The sequence below is a fragment of the Dama dama genome, chromosome 21 (assembly GCF_033118175.1).
Source record: "Dama dama isolate Ldn47 chromosome 21, ASM3311817v1, whole genome shotgun sequence".
Lineage (NCBI taxonomy): Eukaryota > Metazoa > Chordata > Mammalia > Artiodactyla > Cervidae > Dama > Dama dama.
The window spans coordinates 64,264,817-64,284,436 of NC_083701.1; the positions used below are offsets into that span (position 1 = coordinate 64,264,817).

The following is a 19,620-nucleotide window of genomic DNA, read 5'->3' on the forward strand; positions in this document are numbered from 1 at the left end:
CGTTATTATGATCTTTTTCTGGGAGAGACAGAAATGCTCTTTTTGACTGGACGTATTAAGGTAAGTCTGGCGCTGACAATAAAGGTAGTTCCTCGGCTTCCAGGTGACTGGAGGGCGGGGTCAGCTGGGACGGGGTCAGCTGGGACAGGAGGGCGGAGTCAGTTGGGACGGGGGGCGGAGTCAGTTGGGACGGGGGGCGGAGTCAGTTGGGACAGCTGAGCCCTGCTCCCCTCCTACCCTGCTCCCTTCCCTCCCAACCGCCTTGGCTGGCTGAAGCCAGGGAATCTCAAACCATGGCAGCAGCAACCTATATAAGAAGTTCACAACAGTCTACAGCCATATCACCCTGAACGTGCCCGATCTCGTCTGATCTCGGAAGCTAAGCAGGGTCGGGCCTGGTTAGTACTTGGATGGGAGAAGTTCATAGCAAATGCAGATGCTAAGGTCTCACCCAGACCTGTTGACTGTCAATCTCGGGGGGGGGGGGGGGGGGGGGCGGGAGGTGGGCGGGGGCAGGGGTCAGCTTCCTGCATGTCTCTTCCCCCGTTACTGAAGCTTGAGAATCACCGCCTGGGCTCAGGCCCCTTCGAGATGGGACTCCCTGCCCTTCCACCCGAACAGTCTGTCAGAAGCCCAGACAGTTTCTGCATCATACTGTGTGATGCACCCGCAGCCCCAGAACCGGAGAGAACCCAGGTCCTAGACCCGGGAGAGCTTGGGGCCTCAGAACTTGAAGTGGGACCAGGCAGGGGGGCTGGCAAACCTGGTGTGTGTGGAAGGCCTGCTCATGACATCAGGGGGAGAACTTTTAATGTTTCACTTGCTGATCTCAAGATTCCTCTGGACTGACTAAGCCAGAGCAGGGAAAACAGACACTGGCAGATGCCAGCATCCCAGTGGATCACGGGAGCAGAAGACAAAGAGAAGAATTTCTTGAGAGTCCCTTGGACTGCAAGGACATCCAACCAGTCCATCCTAAAGGAAATCAGTCCTGAATATTCATTGGAAGGACTGATGCTGAACCTGAACCTCCAATACTTTGGCCACCTGATGCCAAGAACCGACTGATTGGAAAAGACCCTGATGCTGGAAAAGATTGAAGGCAGGAGGAGACGGGGGACGACAGAGGATGAGGTGGTTGGATGGCATCACCGACTCAATGGACATGAGTTTGAGTAACTCCAGGAGTTGGTGACGGACAGGGAGGCCTGGCGTGCTGCAGTCCATGGGGTTGCAAAGAGTTGGACACGACTGAATCACTGAACTGAACTGAAAGAAGGGAAGCGCAGGACTGGAGTCAGCGAGGTGGAGGGAGGCTGAGTGCTCTGCAGAGAAACCCTACCGGGGTTAGGGAGGCTCCCGGAGAAGATGGGGCATGTCTGGGATGTTTAGCTTGTTTGCTGAGCGGTGTGAGATGTCCCTGCCTGAGCTGCCCCAGTCCTCCAGTAAATTCTATTAAACCCATGAGCATATAGTACGAGTGATTTTCATTGTGGAAACCAAAGAAGGGTCAGGGGTTCCAGCGGAAGACCAGGATGATTCAGGCTCCACTCAACAAACAACCTGGGATCCTGGGTTCTGGGAGGAGCTGGAGAACACAGGGACCCCTCCCCCAGGGGGGGCTCACAGAGTCTGGGGGCTTTGAGCTTCTACAGACCACCAACCGGAGGAGTCCAGCAGATGTTCCCTAATCTTGGGGGGCAGGGAGGCCCTGAGCCAACCACTCTCAACCCACTGAAAAGTGAGAAGACAAAAGGAAAATGTGGTTTGGCTCCATAAACGCGATACTAATTACAGCCATTTGTGCAAACTGCTTTCCATTAGGGCTTAATTACTTGCCATGCAGTATAATCACAATTACGCATTACATGACCTACATGTCAGATTTGCTGAGTTTTATTTGCCTCCACGTGGGCTGGTCTTCCTCATGTCCTGAGGAAGTCTGGTTGTTTTCTAGGCTATTAGTGTCTTTATTTATAACTTGAAAAAAAAAAGTATAGGCACAACACTCAATGTATGCGTAATTCTCTCCTCTAAGGGGTGGATTACCTCATGAGGCTCTAATGTCAGTATATTGTCCAGTATGGGGGCTTGGCCAAAAAAAGAGAATGTGAATTCTATTAACACTTTATATCTGTTTGCCCTTTTTTACTTAAGAGACCTATAAAGCGTCCTTTACCAGACCAATTAGATTCCTGCACTCTTCTAAAACAGAACTTAAATAATCATTCCCAGCCAACATTAATAGCTCAATCTAAATCCATGCTTCAAGGAAGATAAAAAAAATACAGAAACAACTCCTCAGGGTGAAACAGAGCAGGACCCTATGGTCTTTCCCCCTCCCTCCACCTCCCCATGTCCTCTGCCTGCCTTTTATCTGTAGAACACTTTGGTCAATGAATAAGTTTAATCAGAGAAATGAGAAATACAGAAACAAAGGAAAACAGTCAAAGGAGACCAAATAATAATAATATAGTCATTAAGTATAGTCAAGGACCTTTAGTTCCTTCTCAAGGACTACAGATAATATTCTGAGCCATATCCTGTGAGCTGTTTTATAAATACTAACATACCAGGGTGAAGAAGTTAACTGAATGATGATCGGACTGTACCCATGACATAAGCTGCCACAATTCCAAGAACTGGCCTCAAAGAAATGGGAACAAATGGACCCTGGAACTGAAGATTACCTGTACGTAAAACGACCACGATGACGCTACCACCCATGACCAATTTGAAGATGACTGTCAGAGCCGACTGTGCTGTTTCTGCATGTAGCCCTCTCCTTCTATCTATAAAAGCTCTTGCCCCACTGGTTGCCCCTGGTGGGGCTGGCCTTTGGACAGATGTTGCCAGCATTCCCCCCACCCCGAGTTGCCAGCATTTGAAATAAAGCAAACTTCCCTTTTCCACCAACCTGGCCTGTTTATTGGCTTTTTGGGTGGTGAGCAGCCAGACCCCATACACCTTTAGGAAACAAGGGCACAGTTCATAACAACTGTGGATGAAAAAGCTCTTCAGTGGTTCCCCCCTAAAGAACAGCTTAGAAGTCAAGGACAGCAGTTCAAGAATCCAAGGAAGCTATTTCTGAGAAGGAGCGATCTTCCAAACTCTTCCTGATGGCCTACTGTGTGCCCAGCTCTGGCCTTAGTGCTGTGAAGGCAGAGTGGGGGGCAGGGCAACACAAAATATGTGGTTTAGACAAGCTTGTTTCTGTTCTTTAGGGAAATGATGACTTGCTTGAGTGGGGGTCACAGGTGAATTAAATGGGCCCAGATAAAAGAAGAGAGAGTGAGAAAGCTGAGGAGGACAGAACAGACACATCGGCAAAGCAATCTTACTTCTGCAGGTCTTCTCATCCGAGTTGAGGATGTAGCCTTGCTTGCACCTGCAGACGTACGAGCCCGGAGTGTTGATGCAGAAGTGGGCGCAGTTATGTTCCAGGATGCTGCACATGTGGACCACTGAAAGGGAAGACGTGGGACGTTAGAGCAACAATGATGCGTTCTCTAACTTCATCCTCCGGCAAACAGTCATCCAGAAGCCACACCGTGAAGGGGCAAGCACGACCCAAAGAGAAACAAGCTGCAGGCCCTGCCCTCAAGGCGGGGTTACAGCCTTTGGTTGGACAAGACAGTTCTACACAAATGCCATCGTCAATAAATTAAGAGATTGGGATTGCATATATACACCACCATGTGTAAAACAGATAGCTAGTGGGGACCTGCTATAAAGCACAGGAAGCTCAGCTCTGTGCTCTGTGATGACCTTGATGGGTGGGTTGGGAGGGGGTTCAGAGAGAGGGCCAAAAGGGAGGGGATATATGTAAACATATGGGGCTTCCCAGGCAGTACTAGTGGAAAAGCACCTGCCTGCCAATGCAGGAGAGGTAAGAGATGCAGGTTCGATCCCTGGGTTGGGAAAATCCCCTGAGGGCATGGCAACCCACTCAGTATTCTTTCATGGAGAATCCCATGGACAGAGGAGCCTGGCAGCCTACAGTCTATAGGGTTGCAAAGAGTTGGACATGACTGAAGTGACTTAGCACGTAGCATGTGGCTGATTCACTTCTTTGTACAGCAGAAACTAGCAAAACACTGTAAAGCAATTATGCTCCAATAAAAAAAATATGTATAGACAGAGGGCCATGGAGGGTCAAAGGAAAATGAAGTTAGGCTGAGTCATAGGAAATTGTTGATCTCCAACTAAAAACAGGGGATTCCCAACTGGCTCAGGGGTAAAGAATCCGCCTGCCAATGCAGGAGACCCAGGTTTGATTCCTGGGTCGGGAAGATCCCCTAAAGAAGGAAATGGCAACCCACTCCAGTACTCTTGCCTGGGAAATCCCATGGACAGAGAAGCCTAGCAGGCTACAGTCTATGGAGTTGCAAAAGAGTCGGACACAACTTAGCAACTAAAGAATACAACAACAACTAAAAATAGGTCAAAAGTGACCTATAAAAACAGAAATTTCACAGTTCAATTAATAATATCCAATTGGTGAGCAGAGGGTTTACTGATACCAGAAGGGGCTTTGGTTAGTGTGTGGATTTTTCATAGGCAGAAATGGGCTTGGAGGAAAAGTTATTAGTTAAATAAAGATGTAATAAAGATTACCAGAGTCTCAGGCTCATCAATTCCAAGAATAATGTAATTTTTTAATAGGCAAAAGTGTTATAAAAATTTTGGAGTAAAAAAATGCATTCATATGTTTCCATAATCTTTATGTCTCAATTTAAAAATATTTCCACATTTAGTTTCTGAAGTACCTCAGCTTTCAGATTCATCGATTCTTGCATAAGTCTGTCCAGAGCTCACGAAAATTCTTATTGTTTTTTACATCTTAAATTTATTACTTGGCTTCATATAATTCAACCTGAACATATTTAAAATTACAAGCATCAGTATAAACAGAGTACAAGCTATGCAAATGTTCTCATAAACAAAAAGGATATCCATGTGTAAAAATTGATTTTTATAAAGCTAAAACAGAAGAGGCTTTCAAAAGCTAAGAACAGTCTCCTTAACCCTGTGTTGGAAAACTCTGCTTCTAATGAAATCGATGGCATATCCTAAATATATGTCCCTTTACTCAAAGTAAGAAACATGGTGGGCAGTAAATGAAGGTAAAGCTTTTTTATTTCATAACAATACAATTTAGAATGATTGTGATTGTTCTGAGTTTACAATTGTCTGTGTTTTAATTCCTAAGATATAACACTGTGAGTGCATGCTAGTCACTTTAGTCATGTCTGATTCTTTGTGACCCTATGGACTGTAGCCCGTCAGGCTCCTCTGTCCATGGGATTCTTCAGGCAAGAATACTGGAGTGGGGAGCCATGCCCTCCTCCAGGGGATCTCCCCGACCCAGAGACTGAACCGGTATCTCTTACATCTCCTGCATTGGCAGGTAGGTTCTTTACCACTAGTACCACCTGGGAAGCCCATAAATAACGTTAGGAAAGCTTCTAGATTAAAATCAGTCATTTTTACTTCAGTGTGAAAGAAATACCTGGGGATTTTTTTGTTTATTTTTTAATTTATTTTGGCTGTGCTGGGTCTTAGTTGTGGCACATGGGATCTTGCATGACATGTGAACTCTTAGCTGTGCCTGTGGGATCTGGTTTCCTGACCAGGATGGAACCCAAGCCCCCTGCATTGGGAGTGCGAAGTCTTAACCACTGGACCACTACAAAAGTCCTGAAATATCTGTTTTTGTGACCATGAGCAATTTTCTTAACTTTTAAAATATTATATGGGAATAAAAATAGTATTAACTTCATAAGGGCCTTGATGGTGTGATCACTCACCTAGAGCCAGACATCCTGGAATGTGAAGTCAAGTGGGCCTTAGAAAGTATTGCTATGAACAAAGCTAGTGGAGGTGATGGAATTCCAATTGAGCTATTTCAAATCCTGAAAGATGATGCTGTGAAAGTGCTGTACTCAATATGCCAGCAAATTTGGAAAACTCAGCACTGGCCACAGGACTGGAAAAGGTCAGTTTTCATTCCAATCCCAAAAAAAGGCAATCCTAAAGAATGCTCAAACTACCACACAATTGCACTCATCTCACACGCTAGTAAAGTAATGCTCAAAATTCTCCAAGCCAGGCTTCAGCAATACATGAACTTCCAGATGTTCAAGCTGGATTTAGAAAAGGCAGAGGAACCAGAGATCAAATTGCCAACATCCGCTGGGTCATTGAAAAAGCAAGAGAGTTCCAGAAAAATATCTATTTCTGCTTTATTGACTATGCCAAAGCCTTTGACTATGTGGATCACAATAAACTGTGGAAAATTCTGAAAGAGATGGGAATACCAGACCACCTGACCTGCCTCTTGAGAAACCTATATGCAGGTCAGGAAGCAACAGTTAGAACTGGACATGGACCAACAGACTGGTTCCAAATAGGAAAAGGAATACGTCAAGGCTGTATATTGTCACCCTGCTTATTTAACTTATATGCAGATTACATCATGAGAAATGCTGGGCTGGAAGAAGCACAAGCTGGAATCAAGATTGCCAGGAGAAATATCAATAACCTCAGATATGCAGATGACACCACCCTTATGGCAGAAAGTGAAGAGGAACTAAAGAGCCTCTTGATGAAAGTGAAAGAGGAGAGTGAAAAAGTTGGCTTAAAGCTCAACATTCAGAAAACTAAGATCATGGCATCTGGTCCCATCACTTCATGGGAAATAGATGGGGAAACAGTGTCAGACTTTATTTTTTGGGCTCCAAAATCACTGCAGATGGTGGTTGCAGCCATGAAATTAAAAGACGCTCACTCCTTGGAAGGAAAGTTATGACCAACCTAGACAGCATATTAAAAAGCAGAGACATTACTTTGCCAACAAAGGTCCATCTAGTCAAGGCTACAGTTTTTCCAGTGGTCATGTATGGATGTGAAAGTTGGACTGTGAAGAAAGCTGAGCGCCAAAATATTAAGGCTTTTGAACTGTGGTGTTGGAGAAGACTCTTGAGAGTCCCTTGGACTGCAAGGAGATCCAACCAGTCCATCCTAAAGGAGATCAGTCCTGGGTGTTCAATGGAAGGACTGATGCTGAAACTGAAACTCCAATACTTTGGCCACCTCATGTGAAGAGTTGACTCATTGGAAGAGACCCTGATGCTGGGAGGGATTGGGGGCAGGAGGCGAAGGGGACAACAGAGGATGAGATGGCTGAATGGCATCACCGACTCGATGGACATGAGTTTGGGTAAACTCCGGGAGTTGGTGATGGACACGGAGTCCTGGCGTGCTGCAATTCATGGGGTCGCAAAGAGTCGGACACGACTGAGCGACCGAACTGAAAACTGAAACAGAAGGGTTAAAGTAATTAAGATGGTAAAGTGCTTAAAATACTGCCCAGGGGAATGTTTGATATACATTAACTGTATGTAGCAAAGGAGAAGTGTGGTGGACTTTTATTTTACATGCTTGGGTTCATCCTATATATATTCATCTTCAACTTGGCTTTTCATTCAACATTAATAACAGATTCTATCTCTACTGATATATACTCTATTTCGTGGAATCTAAGATCCATCCAGTTTCTGGAGATGTTCAAATGTGAGGACACAGACAGTTGATCCTAATTATTCACAGATTCCATATCTGCAAATTTGCCTTCTTGCAAGAATTTATTTGTAACCCTAAAATCAGTATTCACAGGGTTTTCATCGTCATTCAAGGACATGTGCGGAGTGATGAAAAATTTAAGTTGCCTGATGCACTCATTCCCACCTGCAGCTGAGCAGGAGATACCCTGCACTCCTGTTTTCTGCTCTCAGGCTGTGAACAAGTGTCCTTTTCAAGGTCTATTAAGTGCCACACCTTTTGTGTTTTTGTGCTTTTGGTCGGTGATTTTGCTGTTTGGGATGGCCCCAAGCGTAGTGCTGAAGTGCTGGTGTTTGCTGAAGTGAAGTATGTCTGGTGTTCCTAAGTACGAGAAGGCTGTGAAGTACCTTTCAGAGAAAATGTGTGTTTAATAAATTTCATCCAGGCATGAGTGATAGTGCTGTTGGCTGTGAGTTCAATGTTAATGAATCCACAATATATAAATAAGTGAAAGTCACTCAGTCGTGTCCGACTCTTTTCGACCCCATGTAATATACAGTCCATGGAATTCTCCAGGCCAGAATACTGGAGTGGGTAGCCTTTCCCTTCTCCAGGGGATCTTCCCAACCCACGGACTGAACTCAGGTCTCCTGCATTGCAGTCGGATTCTTTAACAGCTGAGCCACAAGGGAAGTCCTTAAGATGTTTCTAAACAGAAACACACATAAAACAAGATAATATATTGATCAGTTGACAACAATGTTGGACCAGAGGCTCAGAGGAACCTAACCCTGTATTTCCTCTAGGAGCAGTGGTTCATATTTAGTAATTCAGTATTCACCAGGACTTTATAGAACATCATTACCAAGAATAATGAGAATCAACTCTACATCTTAGATTTGATCAAGTACATTGCTGCTAAGTCGCCTTCAGTCATGTCCAACTCTTTGTGACCCCATGGACTGTAGCCCTCCAGGTTCCCCCATTCCATGGCATTTCCCAGGCAAGAATATTGGAGTGGGACACCATTTCCTTCTCCAGGGGATCTTCCCAACCCAGGGATAGAACCTGCGTCTCCTGCAGTGACAGGCAGGTTCTTTAACACTAGCGCCACCTGGGAAGCAGGTGGTCAAGTACATTAGGTCTGGTTTATTTCTTTTAATTGCTTTATCCATTGGTCATATGACTATGCCTCATTTTATTTAGCCATTTCCCCAATCAGTCCACATTTTCACTTTCCCAACGCTGTGACGAGCATTCCCAAACACATCTCCTGGAGCACATGTGCAACTATTTCTCTAGGACTAGGTCCTGCTTTAAATAGATAGCACCTAATTGCCTTGTAAGGTAGCTCATACCAGCAATGCATGAGAGTAATGATTCCCACTTCCTCCAAACTTTAGCACTCAGGATTAGCAAACATTAAGTTTTGACAGGGAAAAATCATTATCCTGTTTTTAATTTGCATTTGCTTTGCACCCCTGGAAAGCTCTCTTCTTTTCCAGGCTGCTGGCATCAAATTACCCACGGACATAGAGGTGGTTCTTGTGCAACTCTCAGCATGTCATGATTCTCCTCCGTAATGAAGAAAATCTGAAGTCTAGGCAACCAGCAACACAGCTGTTACCCACTGGTGCGAGGCCCAAGTGATGAGCCCGCTGCCAGACTTCTCACAGAGACCCTGACAGGATTTAGACAGGAGACGTGAGGCAGAGAAAATAACTGCTCAGCTGCAGACAGCATAGCGGACGACCTCTGGGAACAGATTAAAGCCGAGCTTCACCAGGACCTTGTGTGAATTCCTTAATTTCCCTGAGCTCTACTTTCTTCACTTGTCGAATAGGGAAATTAAAAGAACTACTGCATAAGGTTTGGAGTGACAGCTTGTTACTAAGGCTTGTTTTGGCTATGTACTATAAAAGAAATTGGAACCAGGAATTTGGTGTAATGGAAAGAGCACTGGATTAGAAGCCAGAAGACCTCTGCTCCAGTCTCCCTCTGCCTAGAACAAGTGAGGGACGTTCAGGTAAGCTGGGGAATTCTGACTTATTTCTTCACCTGTAGAATAAAGGCATGTCTGGTGTCTAGGGGCCTTCAGTACAGGCACTTCTATTTTTCTAGAAGCTGTCCTTCCTTCTCATTCTAAATGTGTGATGACAGGGGGAGCTATGTGTTGGTGTGAGGCAGTCCCGCTCCTGGCCACTGTTGGGTGTACAGGGTTTGACGACTGGAGTCTTTTCTTGGCACTTAGGCACAAGAATTGAGGAAAGGGGGGCTTACAGCAAAGGCAAGCATATCTGAGGGCTGACAGGGTACATGTTGTCTGCCCAAGAAATCAGATAAATCCAAAGGGAAGCAGAGAGTGGAGATGGAAGCAAAGCTGGACTGTCATTCACTACACTTCTTATTTCCATGAGTAATATAACACAATCCCCTCTCTTCTAAAGCTAGCTCAAGTTGAACTTCTGTTACTTTCAACCAAAAGAATCCCAAACATTTTTACTATGGTTGTAAAAACATTTTCCATCTTTAAAATTTTATAGGTGAGGAATCAGTGATCCTATGAGCATCTGACCCTAGCACCTTCCTCTCCCGGGGGACAGGCCTTCGTGACGTGACTGAAAACAGGGGGATTGCCCTGCCTCCTAGAGTGGCCTGCAGGGGTCTCAGCCCTTGAAGGCCTTGTAGGTTGAAGCTGGGACAAGGCTTTATGTTCAGGAGAAAGAATCACTAATGAGCAGACTAAGTCTTTGGCAGGATTAGATTTTGGATTTTTTTAACTAGGAAGTCTGAACACACATAAATGCTTATTAATGGATCTGTGATTGACCAAAGGAAAGATCGAAGGAGGGGTGGGCTGACTGGGGGTCTTGAACTGTTACTGGCTACGGAAAGTCAAGGCCTGTGGAAGTCGATCCGGCCTCCCGCTGAGTGACAGGGCCTTGAAGGGCTGCAGAAGTGCAGGCTTTATCCAGGCGAGTTGACGGGAGATGTGTCTTAGGAACACTATTGAGTGAGTGAGTGCTCTTTGCAATCCCATGGACTGTAGTCCACCAGGCTCCTCTGTCCATGGAATTTTCCAGGCAAGACTACTGGAGTGAGTTGCCATTTTCTACTCTGAGGGAGCTTCCCAACCCAGGGATCAAAACTGCATCTCTGGCATCTCCTGCACTGGCAGGTGGATTCTTTCCCACTGTGCCACCAGAGAAGCCCAGGAACACAATTAGGGCCTTCCACTGTGCCTAGGTGAGGTGGGGCTCTTAGGGTAAGAACGACCCACCTCCAGGCTTTAAATACCAGGCTAAGCTGATAAAGCTGATATCAAGAGGTTAGTTAAAAGCGGCCCTGGGAATTCCCAGTGGTTAGGACTCTGTGCTTTCACTGCTGAGGGCCTAGCTGCAATCCCGGGTCAGGGAACTAGGATCTTGCAAGTGGCTTGGTGCGGCCAAAAGAAAGAAAGAAAGAAAACAGAGAGCCCTACCCAGGTTACAAGTCATCAGAAGACTCAGGATAGACATGCATTTTTCAGCCTCTAAATTCAGTGTCCTCTCTCACTGGGTGGCAAAAACGTTGGACCTCAGCACGGGTAGGTTTTGGTCACCTTGCAGACAGGGCCTCATTCACAGGGCACCGGGCCTCTAAGTTTCTCTTGGCAGCCTGGAATGCAACCTCAGGAGGCCCCCGCTGCCCCTGCCCTCAGCTGTGGCTGCCAGAGGGATTCACTGCCAGTGGGTACAAGGCCACCGCTGTGCCCGAGTTCATGTCCACACCAGTGAGCGCCACAGCCAGGACTCCCAGTCAAGGTCAGACCTTCTAACTGTACAATAAAAGCGTCTGCTTTCATCATACCTGGAGACACCTTGTCTCTCCCAATCCACAGATCCAGCCGCGCTTTTCACTTCCGCCCAAAGCACACCAGCCTTAGCCCATCTTCCCTCTGAAATCTCTTCACTACCTCTATTTTGACCTCTATGTCCCTGCCTAGCCTCTCATTTAGCACTTCTCAAGTTGTGGGTTGTGTCTCTTTAGAAGTCATGAAATTAACAGAGACTCTGGACTCATTTTTTTTTGTTTGTTTGTTTGTTTGTTTTTAATGAAAGAGAAAAAAAGCTATTAAAAATATCATTCTTTTCCTTGCAATCACCCTACACATTCTATCCAATAAACTGCCATTCATCTTTCACATCTATGTAGCACATCATGGTTAAGATGTAGGTTCTGAGCCAGAATGCCTGGGTTTACACCTCGGCCCTACCATTGAATGCTGTGTGACCTTGGCCAAGTTACTGAACTTCTCTGGGTCTCTGCTTCTGTAAAGTGAGAATTATGGGAGCACCTACTTCACAGGTGTGTTGTGAGAATAAAAGCTACCATCATTATTATCTCCCCTTTAAAGTTCTCCTGGACTCCCTAGGCAGAACCAGGCATTCTGTGATCAGAGGTCCCCCGGTGCCAGGTGACTTCCCAAGGTCTCTACAGTGTACACTTCACACAGCACACATCCTGTTTATCTGTGATAGGAGCATTTTCCCACCAGCCTGAAACCCTCGGGCCTGGTAGGTGGAAGGTAAGTGCTCTGGAACCAGAGAGACTCCAACTCTGCCACTTGAAACTGCTTATCCTTTCTAAGCCTCAGTTTCTACTTCTGTAAAATGGGGTAATAATAGTACCTGCTTCACAGGGCTGTTTTAAGTATTCAGTCAAATAATGTATGGAAAGTACCTAGCCCAGGACAAAATTAGCTGTTATTATACTATCAGAGGGCTTCCCTGGCGGCTCAGAGGTTAAAGCGTCTGCCTGCAATGCAGGGGGCCCGGGTTCGATCCCTGAGTCGGGAAGATCCCCTGGAGAAGGAAATGGCAGCCCACTACACTATTCTTGCTTAGAGAATCCCATGGAGGGAGGAGCCTGGTATACTACAGTCCATGGGGTTGCAAAGAGTCAGACTGAGTGACTTCACTTTCACTTTCATACTATCAGAGGGAGAAGGAAACGGCATCCCATTCCAGTATTAGGAAATGGCAACCCACTCCACTGTTCTTGCCTGGAGAATCCCAGGGACAGAGGGGCCTGGTAGGCTGCCGTCTATGGGGTCACACAGAGTTGGACATGACTGAAGCGACTTAGCGGCAGCAGCAGCAGCAGCATACTATCAGAGTGTGGTTCAATAAATGTTTAAGGAGCAAAAGAGATTTCTGAAACCCCAAAGAACTGCCGTCGGCAACATGGAAGACACTCATCGCTGTTGTCTGAGGATTGGAGGGCAGGTCAAAGCCGAGGCCATCTGCCCACCCTGCTGGTCCTCTGTGGGTTTGACTGTAATCACACACAACACGGTGCCCACTCAATAGGACTCTACAGTTTATAATGCCATCTGTTCACACATCTACACTCCACAGGTAAAATCCCCATTTTACAGATGTGCTCCGTATCTGCACAGTTGGCGGGGTGGGTGGGTGGGGGCTCACCGAGACAGTGCCCCCCCGCCCACTCCTGCGAAGGCATCCCATCCAACTCCAGGGTGAATGTCGACCTCAGAGCTGGTTGACCTAGCATGGCTGGACTGCAGAGGCTGCTCGCAGAAAACAGTTAACCTTAAAGGAGAAATGTCTACTTCCCAATGCAAAGAAGGGTGAAAAGAGCAAGAAGCTTGGAAGCAGAACACCCATCTCTTGGCTGCTTGTTCTTGGGGAATCCACTTAACAAGTTTACAGTCCTATAAAAGGGAGGGATAGTACCGTGCCGCCTCCCCAGATTTTTGTGAGGATCAAGTGTGAAAACACACTTATAAATGTTAGTTATTGTGATCTTTACTGCACAGTTGACAAAGAGGCTCTGGGGGCCCCTTAACCTTTCAAGACAGTTGACAGATCTGCTCAGCAGAGCCCTGCAATGCGGAGATTCAGGAGCCGGCTTTCTGCAGGGTGGGGAGAGGGATTCAGTTTCTGGGCCCTGGCGAATGAAAGAATGGCATAATACTGATGTTCTCTTAGAGCTCTTACAGAAATGAGGTGGGTAGCCAAACTGTCTTTTAGTTTTGCTGCCTGGTCAAAAAGCAGAGAGAAGATGCTCTTCTACGAGCAAGTTCACAAACACACCCTCATCATATTACCTTCCCCTTTGCTGCTTAATTCAGAGCGCTTAGAAAAGAACTCCTCCATTAACATTTTTCCAAGACAAATGAATAAACCCGTCAAAATTGTTACAGGACCAATTTCTTTCTTTTTTTTTTTTTTAATATTTCCAGGAAAGGGGGAGCATAAATTCTGCAGAAGTCATTTAAAGTCATAAACCTTAAAAATGTTTGCAGCGCATTCTACTGGGTGAAGTTTTCCAGGTGACTCAGGCCACGGCATGCCGTAGCGGCCCAGACCCTCTGCGGCGCCAGGGAAATGGCACTTCTGAATATTTTCCAAGTGACATTGCAGAGCAAAAGGTTCTTTTTCCTTCATGGCATTGATTTTTCAAGTAAACCTTTTGATTTTGGAGTAAAAAATCAATGGGCTCTCTGCTTTTTGAAGTCAGTTTTCAGTACAGAACTTTAAAGACACATCAGAAGCACACTGTTCTTCCTTCCTGAGGCTTCGATGGAGTGGGGTGGGGGAGAGGTGATGGAGGGACTTTTTCACATTCTGAGAAGTGGTCCAAAGGTTCCCGCTCCTGGGGAGTCAGAGATGAGTCTGGTCCATAAGGTCAATCTCCACTCAGACTCCAGGGAAATACTAGTCATCTCAGAATAGACACTTGCTTTTGTTTTCCCATCAAAGAAGCAAGGCAGTTGGAGGGGACAGAGGCCACTGGGGGTGGGCAAGGCAGGACTGAACACTGTTTTACCAGGTCAGGAAGCTCGTCCCACTTCCGGGGACTAGCGTAGAGCCTGCGTTGGCACCCTGGGCCCCTGCCCTTCTGGAGGACAAGAAGAGGACAAGCTGACCTTCTGGCAGAGCTGAAACAGGAGTTCGGCTTGGAGGCTACTGGGAGGAGTCTGGCGAGGAAGGGAGAGTAGGGTTGGAAAGCAAGATGGGGGAGAAGACCCCTAACGCAGAATAAGGCAGCTCAAGGTCTTGGGGAGGCATGACCTTGCAGAAGAAGTTGGGAGGCACCTGCCATCCTATCAAGTGAGGAGGCACCAGGAGCACATCTTGTCCCTCGCCCCCAACTAGGCTTCTCTCTGGGTTGAGAAAACATCCACGGCTAGCACCACTGTAGGGCAAAAATGCCTGGTATTCCACGCCATCCAAGGAGAAGTTACATTTTTCCCATTTTCATGCTTACTGCAACTCATGAATTCCAACCTAGGTAATGCCAGGCCAATCCAAGGTGCTGGAGGAAAACATCCCCTCCCTACTCTGATTCATTATGCAGCTTGAGTGTAAATGGCCCTTCCCCAGGGAAATCTCCCTGAGTCCCTGGCCTAGGTCAGGTCCTGCCCTGAATTCTTCCCCCGTCACACTTACAACTGCAGGTACTTACTTATTTGTGTAACTGCATCCTTAATGAGCATCCTTGACCAGAGTGTGAGCCCCAAGAGAATACTGTGTCTTACCTCGACCTTTGCTAAAGACCCCTTGCCAGCACAGCACCTGGGACCAGGTAGCACAGAATGAACACATGAAGGTGGATGACCTCATCCCAATGACGCCCCCAGCAGAGCCACAGAGGAGCAGGACTTACTGCACAACTTCTTCTGGAACACTGAGGTCAGCGTCTCAATCTGGCTGAAGTTGGCCACCAGAAAGACATGGTCCTCGTGGGGCTCGCTCCCGATGGCCTTCAGCGTGTTGAAGTCCACCTGGCCCACACCGATGGCAAAGATCAGGATGCCTGTGTCCCGGGCCTTTGCAGCCACCTCGGCCACCGAGTCCTGGGGCCTCCCATCGGTCACGATCATTATGACCCGAGGCACGTTCTCCCTCAGGGGCCGGGCCCCCTCTGCTTCCGAGAAGGCGATGTTCAGGGCGTACTGGATGGCCAGCCCTGTCATGGTGCCCGTGGACAGATGCCGCATCCTCTTGACGGCACGCTCCACCTCGGACTTCCTCTTGAAGGTCTTGAGGGAGAACTCATTCTTGACCGTGCTGCCATACTGGAGCAGGCCCACACGGGTGACGTCAGGGCCAATGTCCAAGAACTGCAAGATGTCCACGATGAACTCCTTGACCTTTGCATAGTCCTGGGTGTTGACACTGCGCGAGCTGTCGATGATAAAGACCACGTCCGCTCGCTTGTTCTCACATGTGCTTCCTGGGGAAAAAGGGGAGGGCAAACATATCATAAGAGTATTAAGCATAAATATCCGACTATATATAAGTTATCAAGGAGACCAAACCAGTCAATCCTAAAGGAAATCAGTCCTGAATATTCATTGGAAGGACTGATCCTGAAGCTGAAACTCCCAATACTTTGGCCACCTGATGTGAAGAGCTAACTCATCAGAAAAGACCCTGATGCTGGGAAAGATTGAAGGCAGGAGAAGAAGGGGACGACAGAGGATGAGATGGTTGGATGACATCACTGACTCGATGGACATGAGTTTGACCAAGCTCTGGGAAATGGTGAAGGACAAGGAAGCCTGGTGTGCTGCAGTCCAACTGACCTGCAAAGAGCTGGACACGACTGAGCAACTGAACAACGACAACAATAAATTATCAACAGATAGCCAACAAGGACCTCCTGTGTAGCACAGGGAACTATTTTCAATATTTTGTAATAACTTATCAGGAAAGAGAAACTGAAGAAGTTATATATATCTGCATAACTGAATTGCTGAGCTATATACCTGAAACTAACATGATATCACAAATCAAATATACTTCAATTAAAATAAATAAAATAAGATTGTTAAGGACCCAATGCAGGTTGGAAATCCTAGGGCCAGGGGTCACCTTTCAAATCTTCATCATTTCTCTTCACTCAGGAAGGATGTAAGGATGTATATGTGCATGACTGGGTGGTCATGAATATTGGCAGCAAACAAGATACTATTTCTTTTTACAAAAGAAGTGAACTTCAGTTTCTCGAAAGCTATCAATGTAGTTTTTAGGCGGGCAAACATCTGAGCAGCATCAAAATTACTTTATTTACTGCACAGCACATTAGCTTGGCTGGATACTGCAGGAAGTACAGAAGATGCTTACCATGTCAAGGAGTTTACAGTCTACCTGGGGAGACTTAACTAATGGAAAAAGGAAAGAATAACTAGTATGAAACAGTGTGGTGCTGATGCTAGGTGTTCAGAGAACAGGAATATTAGTGGGTTGGGGTCAAGGAGATGGGACACAAGCTGGCTTTACAGATGTATAGTGTCTAGACTGTGAGAAGGAACACGTAGAGATGAACCCATGAACAAAAGCCCGAGATGGCATGAATACAGCAGAAAACAGAATGAGTGTTGAAGGCACGGCTCAGAGTTATGGACAAGAATGAAGTTGGAGGGGTAGCTTGAAGCCAGTTACAAAAAAAGACTTTAAATTCAGATTGAAACTTGTACTGATACCACAGCCGACGGGTATAATATGATTGAAAGTGAAAGTGTGACGTCACTCAGTCGTGTCCAGCTCTTTGCGATCCCATGGACTGTAGCCTACCACTCTCCTCCATCCATGGTATTTTCCAGGCAAGAATACTGGAGTGGGTTGCCATTTCCTTCTCCAGAGGATCTTCCCGACCCAGGGATTGAACCCGGGTCTCCCGCATTGTAGGCAGACACTTTACCGTCTGAGCTACCAGGGAAGTCATAATATGATTAGCATTATATTATGTAACTTATCTCTTCTGTAGGGAAGTTATGTAATAAAAGGTCAACTGACTGGGGCAGAAGTTTGTGGAGAGGATATGGACAAAGGAACACTCATACATGGTTGGTGGGAATGTAAATTGGTGCAGGCACTGTGGAAAATAATATGGAGGTTCCTCAAAAAACTAAGAATAGAACTACCATATGACCCAGCAATTCTACTCCTACATATTTATCTGAAAAAAAAAAAAACAAACACACTAATTCAAAAAGATATAGGCACTCCAGTGTTCATAGCAGCATTATTTCTAACTGCCAAGATAAGGAAGCAACCTAAGTGTCCATGAACAGATGAATGGATAAAGAAGATGTGCTATATATAATCAAAGAAATATTACTCAGTCATAAAAAAGAATGAAATTTTGCCATCTGTGACAACATGAATGAACCTCGAGGGTATTATGCTAAGTGAAATAAGTCAGACAGAGAAAGGCAAACTGCTTTTTATATGTGAAATCTAAAAAATAAAACTAGTGAATAAACAAAAAAGAAACAGTTCTCTATAGAGAACAAACTAGGGGTTACCAGTGGGGAGAGGGAAAGGGTAGGGTAATACACCAGTTAGGGATTAAGAGGTACAAACTACTATGTATAAAATAAGCTACAAGGATATATCATACAATGGAGGGAATATAGTCAATATTTTATTTTATTTATTTCTGCCCCACAATGAAACTTTCAGAATCCTAGTTCCCCAACCAGGGATTAAACCTGTGCTCTCGGCCATGAAAGCGCAGAGTTCCAACTGCTGGACTGCCAGGGAATTCCCCAATACTTTATCATGACTATAAATGGAGGCTAATCTTTAAAACCTGTGAATCACTATGTTGCACACCTGTAACTTTTATAATATTGTACATCAACTATACCTCAGTTTTTTTAAAAAAAAAAAGAAAGAAAGAAAAAAGGTCAGTTGACTCGGGTAGGGGTGTGCAGTGTGGACAATCCAGACCACTGTTGCACTAATCTGGTTGAGAAGGAAATAATCTCAACCAGGGGTGGGGGGCTGGAAGGTGGGGGCAGCAGTGGAAAGGAGATGGTACCTGGCCAAGAAACATTTCAACAAAGGACACAGTTAAACTGGAAAAAAGGCAAGTGTCAGTCTCTGTTACCAGCACAATTGCCATCTTACTCCTCCAGTGCTGAAGCAAGAAGCCATTCTGGAAAGAGAATGAGATGAGAGCCCTCCTGCCCCAGAGGATAGAGGTGGAGGCTGGGCGTTCCTCCTGGAATTTCTCCGATGTTCTAAGCGATGGCCTCTGGCCTCTCTCCCCTTCCTCCCTCCCTTTCCCAGACTTCCCGCTGGTAAATCCCAATTTGACAGGGATTAGAAGAGGGATCTCAAATGCCTGCCCTAAATCCCAATCAGCGCAGCTACAAGAAAGAGGGAGAAAGCCAAAAATGAAGCAGTGAGCCCAGTCACTGAAATGACAAGCGGGAAAGGCCAGTGAGGTCACCCTGTCCAGGCCAGCCTGCCAGGCCCTGCCTCTCCCGAGTGCTTGCTCATACATACCTCGTGCATTGCAGCCTTACACGCCTAACAATTTTAGGGGCAGAAGCGCATACCCCCATCCCTCAGACCAGTATCATGGCAGAAAGCCAACCTTCTGTGGCACCCACATATAACAGTGGGGGCTGGGTGCATTTAAGGTGAGTTTCTCAAACCAGAGCCTCCAGAAACTGCCTTTGAGGACCCAGGGATAAGATCGATATCGATCCTGACATTTTAATATCTTGACTCCAGACAGTTTTCACCACTATGGTCTCCTGTGGTTTCTAGAACAAGCTCTGAAGAGCAAGGGAACCATATCTGTTGGATAGATGAGAGCATGAAGGTGTTGAGAGTTTGAAAATCTCTTATAATTTAGGAACAGAAAAACTCTGTGGAGGACAACACCTCACTGAGGCTTTGAGGGTTAGCTGCGGGTAAAGAGCTGAGTCTTGGGCCCAGCAGGTGGGACCCCCCCCCCGCCAATACGTGGGAGCTTCACAGGCAGGCTCTGCTCCACCCACACCGCCCCCTACCCCTCTCCTTCCTCAGCAGCCCCCCGTGCCAGGCTCCGGCTGGGGAGGGGCAGGGTGGCCGCGGACAGCGGTGTACCTGCCCGAGGAAGTGAAATCCAGCCCAGTCCCGAGCCCCAGGGGCTGCGTCCACTTGGGAGGCCCCTGGAGGGGGTGCCGTCCTCTAATTTCCATCCAAAGTGTCTGTGGTCTAGCGTGTGGCGCTGGGTCAGGGCAACACATGGACAGACCTGCCAGGA

At 46.5% G+C, this 19,620-nt stretch overlaps 1 protein-coding gene across 2 annotated transcripts in view; it reads right to left on the reverse strand.

Moving 5' to 3' along the window:
* MATN2 (matrilin 2) overlaps window positions 1-19,620 on the reverse strand; it is a 162,954-nt gene that overhangs the window by 94,796 nt on the left and 48,538 nt on the right. For both annotated transcript variants that reach the window (XM_061123699.1, XM_061123698.1), the window contains exons 3-4: window positions 15,238-15,807; window positions 3,342-3,464 (exon numbers count right to left, since the gene is read on the reverse strand). In XM_061123699.1, the coding sequence (XP_060979682.1) occupies window positions 3,342-3,464; window positions 15,238-15,807 (693 nt within the window). The remainder of the gene's footprint in view (window positions 1-3,341; window positions 3,465-15,237; window positions 15,808-19,620) is intronic.